Source organism: Crotalus tigris, unplaced genomic scaffold (genome assembly GCF_016545835.1).
Source record: "Crotalus tigris isolate CLP2741 ecotype Arizona unplaced genomic scaffold, ASM1654583v1 scf7180000024302.2721777, whole genome shotgun sequence".
Lineage (NCBI taxonomy): Eukaryota > Metazoa > Chordata > Lepidosauria > Squamata > Viperidae > Crotalus > Crotalus tigris.
Genome location: NW_024100474.1, coordinates 445,632 through 459,693, shown reverse-complemented (window position 1 = coordinate 459,693; position 14,062 = coordinate 445,632). Strand labels below are relative to the sequence as shown.

Sequence of the window (14,062 nt, the reverse complement as noted above, 5' to 3'; positions counted from 1 at the left end):
TCGCCACTGCAGAAGTGACCTGAGATAGCTCTCCACTGACCTTAAACAGACTGGCAAATGTCAGTCTGCCTATTTTGGTTTCTACATTGCTTGGCCAGGAGTCAGGCAGTGGCCCGGTGCCAAAGAATTGGTTCTTTGAGGATTCGGGATAATGAGCACACCAGGAAATCAGGAGATTTTTTTCAGCCTCATTAGTAATTTTAGCCGGCAGTTTTAAGCAGAAACAGAAGCGGATCAAGGAGAATATCTGTAGCTCAGGGTTAAAAAGTTGAGTTTGGCAGTTTTCTTGCAGAGGCTTCGTTACCCAACTATTTTTCGTGCTAGAAGGGAATGGGGTGGGTGGTGGTGGTGGTGGTGGTGGTAGAGGAGGAGTCCTTGGTGCTCCCTGAGCTTGCTTGTTTTCTTGCAGACGTTTCATGACCCAACTAAGTTACATCATCAGTGCTAGAAGGTGTGGAGTTTATGAGGAGGAGGAGGAGGAGGAGGAGGAGGAGAGGGAGAACTGTGGGGCCCTTGGTGATCTCTGAGCTGGGTAGTTTTCTTGCAGACATTTCATGACCCAACTAGGGAACACCATCAGTGCTAGAAGGGAGATAGGTTTAGAGGGAGGAGGAGGAGGAGGAGGAGGAGGAGGAGGAGGAGGAGGAGGAGGAGGAGGAAGGAGGAAGGGACTGTGGGGTCCTTGGTGATCTCTGAGCTTGGCTCTTTTCTTGCAGACATTTCATGACCCAACTAAGTAACATCTTCAGTGTGAGGGAGGGTGGGGTTTGTTTTCTGTTTATATATCAGTGAGTTGTCTTTTCACTCTTCTTGATTAGGTTGTTCTTTACGTGTTTTCTGAGTTCAGAGAGACTGCCAAATTCAGAGAGCACCAAGGACCCCACAATCCCCCTCCTCCTCTCCACAACCCCCCTCCCTTCTGGCACTGATGATGTATGTAGCTGGGTAATAAAAGGTCTGCAAGAAAACCACCAGACTCAGAAAGCACTGAGGATCCCACATCCTCCTCCTCCTCCGCAAACCCCACTCCCTACTGGCACTGATAAAGTTACCAAGTTGGGTCATGAAACGTCTGCAAGAAAACCACCAAGCTCAGAGAGCACCAAGGACCCCACAGTCATCTCCTCCTCCTCCTCCTCCTCCTCCTCCTCTCAACACACCCCCTTCTAGTCCTGATGGTGTTACATAGTTGGGTAACAAAAAGTCTGCAAGAAAACAATCAGGTTCGGCGAGCACCAAGGACTCCACAGTTCCACCCTGAACTACAAAGTGTTATGGTTCCGGCTAATGAAACACTTCAGAAAACTTCCAGGCATTGCTTTTCCTAAAAGTCATTTGTTATGTTACAAAATGTCTGCACGAAGGTATGCTAAGATCTAAAATTCCCACCCACCGAGCAGTATTTTGCTAGCATTTCCACTCCCTACTTTGCTGTCGTGATATATGTTCATCAATTAGCCTGAAGGGCAAAGGTTCCTTTCCTTTGTGTTTCCCGGGCTTTTCCCTCCTCCCTCCTCTGCTCTGCATTAACTCTGCATAGTTCTGCATATTTTGTCAAAGCAAGAATATACAGTATTTGCAGCGTTGACACAAAGATTTTATTGGAACTGTAAACTTCTAGAATTGTCTCATTGTAAAAATATGCCCTCGAAATTCAGCAATCTTCTACAGTGCTACTACATAACTTTCCCCACTGTGAAAAAATGTACGGGATCAATTTGTATGAACGCACACACATTGTAATTTGCACCTAATTATTTTTCACTAGTTAGGAAAATATTTGAGAAAGCTTCTCATTTTTTTTTTAAAAAAAAACACACTTCTGCGGAGGGCATGTTGCGCGTTAATGTTTGCAAGCAAGGAGGATATTTCACCTGCGATATTAACACGTTCAGTTTGTGCTAGATCCTCTCTTGATGTCGCTTTCCCAAATGACAAATGTTTGTTTGTTTTTTTCTCTCCCCTCCAGCTGAATTCCAAGCGTTGTGTAGCAGCGGGATAGGCATCACAGCGGATGGACGAGGCAAGTTCTCAATACTTATTATGGGTTTTCAGGCAGATTCTAGCGCAGTGGTTCTCAACCTGTGGGTCGGGACCCCATTTGGAATTGAACGACCATTTCACAGGGGTCGCCAAACAACGCAGTCCACCATTTTTTTCCCCTTTTCCTTAGCTGTGCTACTCCCTTTTATTCTATTGGCTTTTGAAAGCAAATAGAATAGACTCTCTTGAATAGAGTCTAATTCTATTGGCTTTCAAAAGCCAATAGGAATTGTCCAGGCTGTCTCTGCCCTGCTGAGCCTGCCAAAAGTCCCATTCTGCAAATGGTGGTGCACCAGTTGAGTAGTCCTCGACTTATGACCGGTTGAGTAGTCCTCGACTTATGACTGGTTGGGAGTCGCGGCATTAAAAAGGTTGAGAACCACTGTTCTAGCGGAATATTGGGGGGGGGAACCTTCTATTAATAAGCACAATTTAAGGCAGGGGTAGGCAACCTTGGCTCTTTTATGATTCGTGGGCTTCAACTCCCAGAATTCCTGAGCCAGGGAAAACTTCTAGTGGAGAGCTTTCATTAGATATCTCCAAATGGAAGCTGAACGACTAGTTGCCAGAGAGATACTTTAATATAGATTCGTGCCCTGGGCAGGGGGGGGGTTTGGACTAGATGACCTCAGGGGACCTCCCTTCCAATGGAAGGCTTCTAATCTTCCTACTATTTTAACCCCAAGGGGTATTTCGCTTTCATTCATTTCTCCAACTCTCTGATCCCGCGTTCTTTCCACCTCTGCATATTTTGACACTGAGTAGGATTATAACTTCCTGTCAGGAAAGTCGGAATGCGCAGCTTAGTCCTCAGATGACGATCATGACGGAGGGCCCCCCCATTTTTTTCCTGTGGCTAAGTGAGACATTTGCTAAACGGGTTTGCCCCCCCGATCTTGCGACCTTCCTTGCCTCGGTTGTTAAGTGAATCTCCGCAGTTCTTCAATGGCTAACAAGGTCGTTAAGTGGATCCCCATTGACTTTGCTAGTCAGGAGGACACGAGAGGGCCATTGTACCTTTTTTTTAAAAAAACAAGTTTTATTAATTTTTCAATTTTTACATCCAAGTGCTTAGGAAACAATGTGGTGATGGGGTAATCAATTATCCAGTAACAAAGTCATACATATATTATTATTATTATGGATCATCGCACAGTCAGCCAGATGTTCAGACTGGATTTGGCATTTTGTCTACCTATCGAGTCCTTACCCAGGACATGGGATAGGCAGATGTGGATGTTTGATGGTATTACAGGTATCGTTGCAGGATGGAAGCAGTTCCTAGCAAGGCCGCCTTTTGCAATTGACTAATAGCGAATTTGTCAATGCCAATGGTGTTCAAGTGGTGCTCCAGTTGTTTTGGGATTGCACCCAAGGAGCCTATGACTATTGGTACTACCCTTGTTTGCTTTTGCCACAGTCTTTCTATTTCGATTTGTAGGTCTTTGTATTTTGTTATCTTCTCCAGTTCTTTCTCTTCTATTTTGCTATCTCCAGGCACTGCCACATCCACTATCCAGACTTTTTTGTCTTCTTATCGACAATTGTTAAGTCTGGGGTGTTATGTTGCAGGTGCTTGTCTGTTTGAATTCTGAAGTCCCAGAGCAGTTTAATTTTATCATTTTCTATGACTTTCTCTATTTTATGATATGACTTTCTCTATTTTATGAGATTATTATTATTATTATTATTATTATTATTATTATTATTATTATTATTATTATTATATTTTGTTATCTTCTCCAGTTCTTTCTCTTCTATTCTGCTATCTCCAGGCACTGCCACGTCCACTATCCAGACTTTTTTGTCTTTCTTATCGACAATTGTTAAGTCTGGGGTGTTATGTTGCAGGTGCTTGTCTGGTTGAATTCTGAAGTCACAGAGCAGTTTAATTTTATCATTTTCTATGACTTTCTCTATTTTATGATCCCACCAGTTTTTGCTTACAGGCAAATGATATTTTTTGCAGATCTTCCAATGCACCATTGTTGTACTTTGTCATGCCGCTGCTTGTAATCAGTTTGTGCAATCTTCTTGCAACAGCTTACCAAGTGGTCCACTGTTTCTTCAGCTTCTTTGCATAGGCGGCACTTACTGTCTGTTGCTGTCTTCTCAATTTTGACTTTATATGCGTTTGTCCTTAAGGCTTGGTCTTGTGCAGCCAGAATTAGTCCATAGACGAGAAAGAACTGGAGACGATAACAAAATACAAAGACCTACAAATAGAAATAGAAAGACTGTGGCAAAAGCAAGCAAGGGTAGTACCAATAGTCATAGGCGCCTTGGGTGCAATCCCAAAACAACTGGAGCGCCACTTGAACATCATCGGCATTGATAAATTCGCTATTAGTCAATTGCAAAAGGCGGCCTAATTGGGAACTGCTTCCATCCTGCGACGATACCTGTAATACCATCAAACATCCACATCTGCCTATCCCAGGTCCTGGGTAAGGACTCGATAGGTAGACAAAATGCCAAATCCAGTCTGAACATCTAGCTGACTGTGCGATGATCAATCATCAATAATAATAATAATGTTGGAAGGAACCTTGGAGGTCATCAAGTCCAACCCCCTGCTCAGGCAGGTAACCCTATATCTCAGATTAACTCCTTAAAAGTTCCCTCTCTATTTCCCTTAATTAATATGACATATTCAAATTAATAGATTTCTAAATAGAGCTCAGTCAATCAATACATTTATCAATACCATTTTACTTATACAAATCCAAGTCCTATTTTTAAGCTTTACTTGATTCTAATTACCATATTCTAGTTTAGCCTTAAATAAGCATACTGTTTACACTTCGGGTAACCCTAATTTTCCTCATTTCATAACATAATAATTATGATATCTAAAATAAACATATTGTTCCAAAAGTTACATTCTTACTTTTCCCAAGTATATTCTATTTCTTGTCCTAATAGCTCCTCATTTACTGATACCATGTTACAACCCATTTCCATATTCTCATTCCATTACAAAGTGATTATCATATCTAAAATAGACATATTATTCCAAAAATTACATTCTTACTCTATTTCACATGTATATTCTATTTCATGTAATAGTAGTAAAGTTGGAAGGGACCTTGGAGGTCATCTAGTCCAAACCCTTGCTCACCTCATTTACTGATACAGTAACTTCCATTATCTCAAAACTTTTTCCATATTACAATTCCAAACTATAATCTAACAATTAGTTTTCATCTCTATACATTTTGATTATGTCTCGCCTTACGGCTGTAATAAACAGATTAGATTAGTTTTCATCTCCATTGTAAATCTAAATCCTAAATATTAAATCAATCAATGTCTCTAAAAAAAAAAAACCTTTTTAACCCATCAAGTGGAATTTTAAATCCCCTTTTTAAATCTGACTCTGGCTTTCTTTTTATGCCAAGCGGGTTTCCATAACAGAGCCTCTAGATCATCAGATAGGTCTCCCTTCATTCCGTTGTACCTTTGAACGGTCACTAAATGAACCATTGTAAGATGAGGATTAGCTGTATTTGGTTATTAGGCCTCTCTCCCTCAGGCCTCTGGCATTAGCGTTTCCGTGGCGGCTGGGGGATTCTGGGAGTTGAAGTCCAGACACCTTCAAGCTGTCAAGGCTGAGGAAAAAACAGAACAAAGTGGGGTGGGGGGAACATTGAGGAGAGGGGCTGAGGTTGCGATTCTCCGTCACAGATATTAATGAGTGCGCCTTGAATCCTGACATCTGCCTCAACGGCATGTGTGAAAACCTCCGAGGGAGCTATCGCTGCATTTGCAATCTGGGCTACGAATCGGACCCCACTGGGAAGAACTGCGTGGGTGAGTAAGAACGGAGCAGAGCTAAAACAGGTGGGTGCTGTCTGAGACCAGCACACTGAGGCTGGCCGTTCAGCAGAGGGCGGGTGGCGAGAATGTAAGGCTGGGCTGAAAACTGTGGACTTTGGAAAGAGTGCGGAGAAGAGCCCGAGCAGGGGGTTGGATTAGATGACTTACAAGATCCCTTCCAACTGTGTTATTCTACTCTACTCTACTCCACTCCACTTCACTCCACTCCATCCTTCTATTCTATTCTATTCTATTCTATTCTATTCTATTCTATTCTATTCTATTCTATTATTCTATTCTATTCTATTCTATTCTATTCTGTAATTCTATTCTTTTCTTTTCTATTCTACTCTGTAATTCTATTATTCCTATTCTATTCCATTCCATTCCATTCCGTTCCATTTATTCCATATTCTATTCTATTCTATTCTATTCTATTCTATTCTATTCTATTATTCTATTCTATTCTGTAATTCTATTCTTTTCTATTCTACTCTGTAATTCTGTGATTTCTATTCTATTCTATTCTATTCTATTCTGTATTTCTATTCTATTCTGTATTTCTATTCTATTCTATTCTATTCTGTAATTCTATTCTTTTCTTTTCTATTTTACTCTGTAATTCTATTATTCCTATTCTATACCATTCCATTCCATTCCATTTATTCCATATTTTCTTCTCTTCTCTTCTCTTCTATTCTATTTTATTCTATTCTATTATTCTATTCTATTCTATTCTGTAATTCTATTCTGTAATTCTATTCTTTTCTATTCTACTCTGTAATTCTATTATTTCTATTCTATTCTATTCTATTCTGTATTTCTATTCTATTCTGTATTTCTATTCTATTCTATTCTGTAATTCTATTCTTTTCTATTCTACTCTGTAATTCTATTATTCCTATCCTATTCCATTCCATTCCATTCCATTTATTCCATATTCTATTCTATTATTCTATTCTATTCTGTAATTCTATTCTGTAATTCTATTCTTTTCTATTCTACTCTGTAATTCTATTATTTCTATTCTATTCTATTCTATATTTCTATTCTATTCTGTATTACTATTCTATTCTATTCTGTAATTCTATTATTCCTATTCTATTCCATTCCATTCCATTTATCCCATATTCTATTCTATTCTATTCTATTCTATTCTACATTCTACTCTACTCTACTCTTCTCTAATCAAGAAGAACAGTGGCCAGAATTGGGTAGGGCCAGTCTAGAGAAAAGAAAGCCTAAGGGTGACATGATAGCAGTCTTCAAATATTTGAGGGGTTGTCACAAAGAAGAGGGGGGTCCACCTCTTCTCCAAAGCCCCTGCAGGCAGGACAAGAAGCAACAGATGGAAACTAATCAAGGAGAGAAGCAACCTAGAACTAAGGAGAAACTTCCTGACGGTGAGAACAATTAATTGGTGGAACAACCTGCCTCCAGAAGTTGCAGATTCTGCAGTACTGGACGTTTTGAAGCAAGGAACTGTTTGAAATGATACAGGGTTTCCTGTTCAAGCAGAGGGTTGGACTACAAGACCTTCAAGGTCGCTTCCAACTCTGTTACTCTGTGCAAGAGTGCCGAATATCTGTCGCTTGGGTGTAGGATGAGGGTGAAGAGCTTCAGATGTGGGTGTGTCAAGTGAGGGTCTTGTGGTGGGTCAGGTGTGATGAAAATTAGCTCTGTACCTTTGAGGGAGTGATGATGAGAACCGTAATTTTTCAGTCCCGAAATGGCCATTGCGGTAAAACAACCGAGAATCGCTCAGGTAAGTCAGAACACCCAGATAAGCAGGGATTTATACCAGACAAACAAACAGAAAACAATACCCTAATTGAGGAATTACCAGGGAAAGAAATAATCAAGCAGCAAACAGTATCCTAACAAGGAGAAAACAACACACACACACCCAACACTGGCAAGGCAACCTATTGTATATAAACAGGGAGCAAACCCTACCCTCACTAGCATGGATGCTGTAACCTAGTTGGGTAATGAAATGTCTGCAAACAAAGAGCCCAGCCCAGGGAGCATCAAGGACTTCAGCCTTGCAAAACGTGACCTTGAAGGTGAGTGATGATTATTAGCAGAATGGACATCGTGGGAAACTACGGTTTTCCATCTAATTCCCAATGGGAAGGATAGGAAGGCTGGAAGAGAGGAAAGTCAGAATTAAACCCCATTGTGTGTGTTTAGTCTACCCTATCCTATTAAGCTCCCTTGATTTTTTTTAAAAAGTGGCTAGTCCTTATGGCTCAAATGAGGATAGAGAAAAAAGGTCGCTCTCCCCCGTGCCTGCCAGCACATTTGTCAGCTGCTGTGTCTTACTTCTCTCTCCAGATGTTGACGAGTGCGCCATCAATCGCCTGCTGTGTGACAATGGCTTGTGCCGCAACACGCCTGGGAGCTATAGCTGCAGCTGCCCCAAGGGCTTTGTCTTCCGGACTGAGACAGACACGTGTGAAGGTAACTGTCTCTGTTTTCTCTTGGTCTGGAAGTGGGTACGCTGCAAATACCAAATATCAAGGAAGAAGCCTTGAAACCATGGCAGCGAAGGTGCATGGTTGAATCTAGTAGATCCCAAACAGCTTGTGGCCACAAAGCAAGAAATTGGGACAGATTCTTGCAAACTCTCCAGCTTTTAATTTCTTTTTGACGGACCTGAACGTTGGGTGCTATCTAACAAAATGAAATTCACCAGAGAAAAGTAAGGTTTTACACTTAGGCAAGAAAAACCAAATGCACAGGCATAGTATAGGGGGTACCTGGCTTAATAGCAGTAATTACAAAGGGATCTCGGAGTTCTAGTGGACAATCACTTAAATAGGAGCCAGCCGTGTGCTGCAGCTGCCAAAAAAGCCAACACAGTGCTAGGCTGCATTAACAGACGGAGAGAATCAAGATCACGTGAAGTGTTGATACCACTTTATAATGCCTTGGTAAGGCCACACCTGGAATACTGCATCCAGTTTTGGTCGCCATCATATAAAAAAAAGATGTTGAGACTCTGGAAAGAGTGCAGAGAAGAGCAACAACGATGATCAGGGGACTGGAGGCTAAAACATATAAGGAACGGTTGCTGGAATTGAGCATGTCTAGTTTAATGAACAGAAGGACCAGAGGCAGAGGTAGGATTCAAATATGTGAACAACCGGTTGTCTGTGTGGATGCTGCTTCGGGAAGTCCATTCTGGGCCTGGGCAACAAAAAATTAGCTACCGGTTCTGCCGAACTGGTGCAAACTGGCTGAATCCCACCACTGACCAGGGGGGACATGATAGCAGTCTTCCAGTATCTCAGGGGTTGCCCCAAAGGAGAGGGAGTCAAGCTATTCTCCAAAGCGCTTGAAGGCAGGACAAGAAGCAACGGGTGGAAACTAATCAAGGAGAGAAGCAACCTAGAACTAAGGAGAAACTTCCTGACAGTGAGAACAATTAACCAGTGGAACAACCTGCCTCCAGAAGTGGTGAATGCTCCAACACAGGAAGTTTTTAAGTACAGACTGGACAGCCATTTGTCCGAAATGGTGTAGGGTTTCCTGCCTGAGCAGGGGGTTGAACTAGAAGACCTCCAAGGTCCCTTCCAACTTTACTACTACTACTACTACTACTACTACTACTACTACTACTACTACTACTACTACTATTGATGGTGATTAAAGTCCTGGAGACTAAAACATATAAAGAACAGTTGCTGGAATTAATAGTAGTAGTAGTAGTAGTAGTAGTAGTAGTGGTAGTAGTGGTAGTAGTAGTAGTAAAGTTGGAAGGGACCTTGGAGGTCATCGAGTCCAACCCCCTGCTCAGGCAGGAAACCCTACACCATTTCGGACAAATGGCTGTCCAGTCTCTTCTTAAAAACTTCCAGTGTTGGAGCATTCACCATTTCTGGAGGCAGGTTGTTCCACTGGTTAATTGTTCTCACTGTCAGGAAGTTTCTCCTTAGTTCCAGGTTGCTTCTCTCCTTGATGAGTTTCCATCCGTTGCTTCTTATCCTGCCTTCAGGCACTCTGGAGAATAGCTTGACTCCCTCTTCTTTGGAGCAGCCCCTGAGATATTGGAACACTGCTATCATGTCCCCCCTTGTCCTTCTCTTCATTAAACTAGACATACCCAATTGATTATGTCTAGTTTAATCAAAAGAAGGAGGGGGTGACATGATAGTAGTCTTCCAATATTTGAAGGGCTGCCACAAAGAATGAGGGAATCAGCCTATTCTCTGAAGCATCAAAGGGCAGGACAAGAAACGGATGGAAACTGATCAAAGAGAGAAGCAACCTGGAATTAAGCAGACATTTCCTGACAGTGAGAATAATTAACCAGTGGAACAGCTTGCCTGAAGCAGCTGGAGGTTTTTAAGAAGAGGTTGGACTTCAGACATTTGTCTGAAATGGGATAAGGTCTCCTGCTCGAAAAGGGGGTTGAACTAGATGACCTCTAAGGTCCCTTCCAACTCTGTTATTCTATTAATTTTCCCCAAATCAAGGATGTCCAAATGGTCAGGCGACGGAAGAAAAAGTCAAGATGTTGGCTGCTATGGCCTCATTAAAGCTCCAGGTGTCTTTCACATCGTGTTGCCATGAGGGGCTTTATTCAGACAGCTGTGGCGACCATCTTGACTTTTTCCAACACAAACAAATACACACCTTGCAACCTGCAGCACAAATACCCTGTCACCTTCCCTGCCTGTATGTTGCACCCTTTTCCTTCTGTCTCCTAGATATTAACGAGTGTGCCTCCAGCCCCTGCGTCAACGGGATCTGCTGGAACAACGCTGGCTCCTTTGCCTGCGAGTGCTCGCCTGGAAGCAAACTGGATCCCAGCGGCACCATTTGTGTTGGTAAGGAGCTGCCCTAACCAGTAATGGTCATAGGGCTGGGCTTTAGAGCCAGGGTCTGGGGTCCTGGACTCTGGATGTGCGTGCAAAGGAGGGCGTTAAGGTCTTGCCTCAGCTATCTACTCAGGAAAGCATGACTCTTGAAACCAACGTTATTTCAAAAGAACTTTTACTGAAAGAAAGTGATTGCAAGGACGTCAGGCAGAATCTGAAGTTCCCGCGCAAACTGTTAAGCTAAATTCCCCAATCTGCAAACCCCACCCTGATGCCCCAGTCCGTCAGGAGCCAATCTGTTGGCGCAAAGGTGTTATGAGAACTCCGAGGCCAGTCCAGATGGCCCACCTCCCACCTCCCAAATTCCCATACAGATACATCAAAGCGAAGCAGCAAATTCTCTACTCCCCATACTACATCCCCCCCTTCTTTTGGAATGGCAGCGTTCCGACAGGGACCTGACAGAGGGTGCCAGGGAACGATCACCCCATTTAATGGAATATGTGGATGACGTATTGAGGAAGGAAGGGAAGAGAAGCTGGCTAGGCAACCATTAGAGAAGAGAGGCAGGAGGCCTCAGGTCGGGTGAAGAAACTTAAGAAGGACCCAACCTAATGGATCAGGCGGTTAAAAGTGACGGCGGGAAATTTGTCCTTTCAGACTTGCAAGATTCTGTTATTGTAGCTGTTAAGATGTTTAATTTAGTAGCTGGAACAGTAAAAGTGTGCAGTGGGCCAGAAGACACAATTGTAGTTGATTGGTAGGACTCATGCATGAGGTAATCTACACTGAGATTGGTTGTTATAAGTATAAAGGGGGAGTTCCCCTTTTTTCCCGCCTTTTTCTTCTGTGTGCTCTGTATACTTTTTGATTTACCTCATGTTGTTCCTATGTTCCTGACTATCTTGTCTGCTCATGCATGAGGCAACCTTGTCATGATTCCGACAGATGAAACTCTTCAAAAGAACTTTGAGGCATTGTTTACCTTAAAGAATCTTTATTTGGAATAGCATAATATCAGCACTGCATAATCGAAGCCAAAAGCTGAATTCCCCTCCCCTGAACACATAGTATCAAAGCACAGTTCCTTCCTTCAATTAACAGTCATAAATCACATTCCCCAATTAGCTTGAAGGCAGCCGCCAATTCCTTACCAGCTCGGGTTACAATAACCTTGTTTCTCACGCTAGGTTTAGTGTTGTTATGTCTAGCTGGACTCTCGTTCACATTCCCCCCTCCCAGCATCATCTAACTCTAAAAGCAAAAAGTAAAAGATGGCTACATTTCCATCTGTTGTCAATGCAAAAACATCCGATGTTAGCAGTGTTGACAATCTACGCTGTGACTGATTGCTGTGGGTGTAAAGGGGGAATTTCCCTTTTTTCCCCATTTTTTTTCTTCTCTGTGTTCTTTATACTTTTTTTATTTACCTCATGGTGTTCCTGTGTTCCTGATTATCTTGTCTGCTTCTGCATGAAGCAATCAATGCTATAATTGGTTGCTGGGTATAAAGGGGGAGTTTCCCCTTTTTTCCCGCCTTTTTCTTTTGTGTGCTCTGCATGCTGTTTAGATTTACCTCATGACGTTCCTGTGTTCCTGACTATCTTGTCTGCTCCTGCATGAGGCCATCTACACTGTGATAGGTTGCTGTGGGTGTAAAGGGGGAGCTTCCCTTTTTTTTCTGCCTTTTTCTTCTGTGTGCCGTGAATGCTGTTCTGTGATTTACCTCATGATGTTCCTCATAATGATGTAGTGATGTGCCTGACTATCTTATTTACTGTAAATCAGTGGTTCTCAACCTGTGGGTCGGGACCCCGTTTGGAGTCGAACGACCATTTCACGGGGGTCGCCAAACAACGCAGTCCGCCATTTTTCTCCCCTTTTCCTTAGCTGTGCTACTCCTTTTTATTCTATTGGCTTTTGAAAGCCAATAGAATAGACTCTCTTGAATAGAGCCTAATTCTATTGGCTTTCCAAAGCCAATAGGAATTGTCCAGGCTGTCTCTGCCCTGCTGAGCCCGCCAAAAGTCCCGTTCTGCCAACGGTGCTGCACCCGTTGAGTAGTCCTCGACTTACGACCAGTTTGGGGGGGTCGCGGCATTAAAAAGGTTGAGAACCACTGCTGTAAATATAGCTGTAAAATATATTTATTTATATAAACTTGTAAGTTCGTATCAGCACCCAGATTGTTGGGGGCAATGTAAATATATATATATATACACATTGCTTACTGGTGTACACCGCTTAGAGAGTGCTTGCACTTAAAGCGGTATATAAGTCTCATAAATAAATAAATAAATAAATAAATAAATAAATAAGCATCTCTGACTTCAGTTCGGACACCTGCTGCGCAATCCCCTTACAATATCTTTACTGTAAAATGGAATTATCTTGTTTGGTTGTGCAAGACGGTGGGCTGGATGAACTGTTTCTCGCCAGCAAGTGGGAACCAAGGTGTACTTTTCTAACACCTGGCCACGTGCAATGATGCCTCTTTGCTGCAGACCCCACCCCCTCCAACCCATCTCTCTGCTTTCACGCCCCAGACAGCATGAAGGGCACCTGTTGGTTCAACATCCAAGAAGGACGCTGTGAAGTGAACATCAACGGGGCTACCTTGAAGTCCGAATGCTGCGCCACGTTGGGGGCTGCCTGGGGCAGCCCCTGTGAACGCTGTGAGATCGGTAAAGTGAGATTGGTAAAGGGACTCCGATCCATGGGGTGCCTTCCTTTGGGTCTCCCAACAAGCCACCATGCCACAAGGCTTTATCCTTTGTCTCTCTTCGGTTCCAGATGCCGCCTGTCCACGAGGTTACGCCAGGAGGAAGGGTGTCTCTTGTGAAGGTAGCTTCCATCTCTGGTTGGTGAGCCCTGCCTTGTCTCTCGAGGGGCTGGGTATGGCGCTCCCCAACCTCCAAAAAAGAGGAATTGGTTGTCTCTGAGAGATTCGGGAGGAAGGATGTGGAGACGCTCGGAGACAACCTGCTGTGGAACCTGGCAGAAAGCTCCTTCACCACCGGTGAACGGTCAAAGAACATCCCAACCAGGTTCTTCTCAAGTTGGACTGCTCAAGCGTGGACAGGACCTCTGCTCAGTTCTGCTCAGATGGGAGATTTCCCAGCAGTCTGGATGGTGCCCTTCCAGAAGAACGCTAGGGAGGTCTTCTAGGGCTGCCCCGGCCGTGGCCGCCAGCAGGAGCTTCTGTCCTCCAACCAGTGTTTCTCTCTGCCCCACCAGATGTGAACGAGTGCGACGTCTTCCCGGGGGTCTGCCCCAACGGCCACTGCGTGAACACGGCAGGGTCCTTCCGATGCGAATGTCCAGAGGGCTTGACCTTGGATGGTTCTGGCCGGACCTGCGTGGGTGAGGACCGG

The 14,062-nt window shown here is 43.4% G+C and overlaps 1 protein-coding gene across 1 annotated transcript in view; it reads left to right on the top strand.

Moving 5' to 3' along the window:
- FBN3 (fibrillin 3) overlaps positions 1-14,062 on the top strand; it is a 169,788-nt gene that overhangs the window by 68,146 nt on the left and 87,580 nt on the right. The window contains 7 exon segments of the mRNA XM_039324520.1: positions 1,970-2,023; positions 5,731-5,856; positions 8,200-8,325; positions 10,578-10,697; positions 13,235-13,372; positions 13,482-13,532; positions 13,926-14,051. Of these exon segments, the coding sequence (XP_039180454.1) occupies positions 1,970-2,023; positions 5,731-5,856; positions 8,200-8,325; positions 10,578-10,697; positions 13,235-13,372; positions 13,482-13,532; positions 13,926-14,051 (741 nt within the window).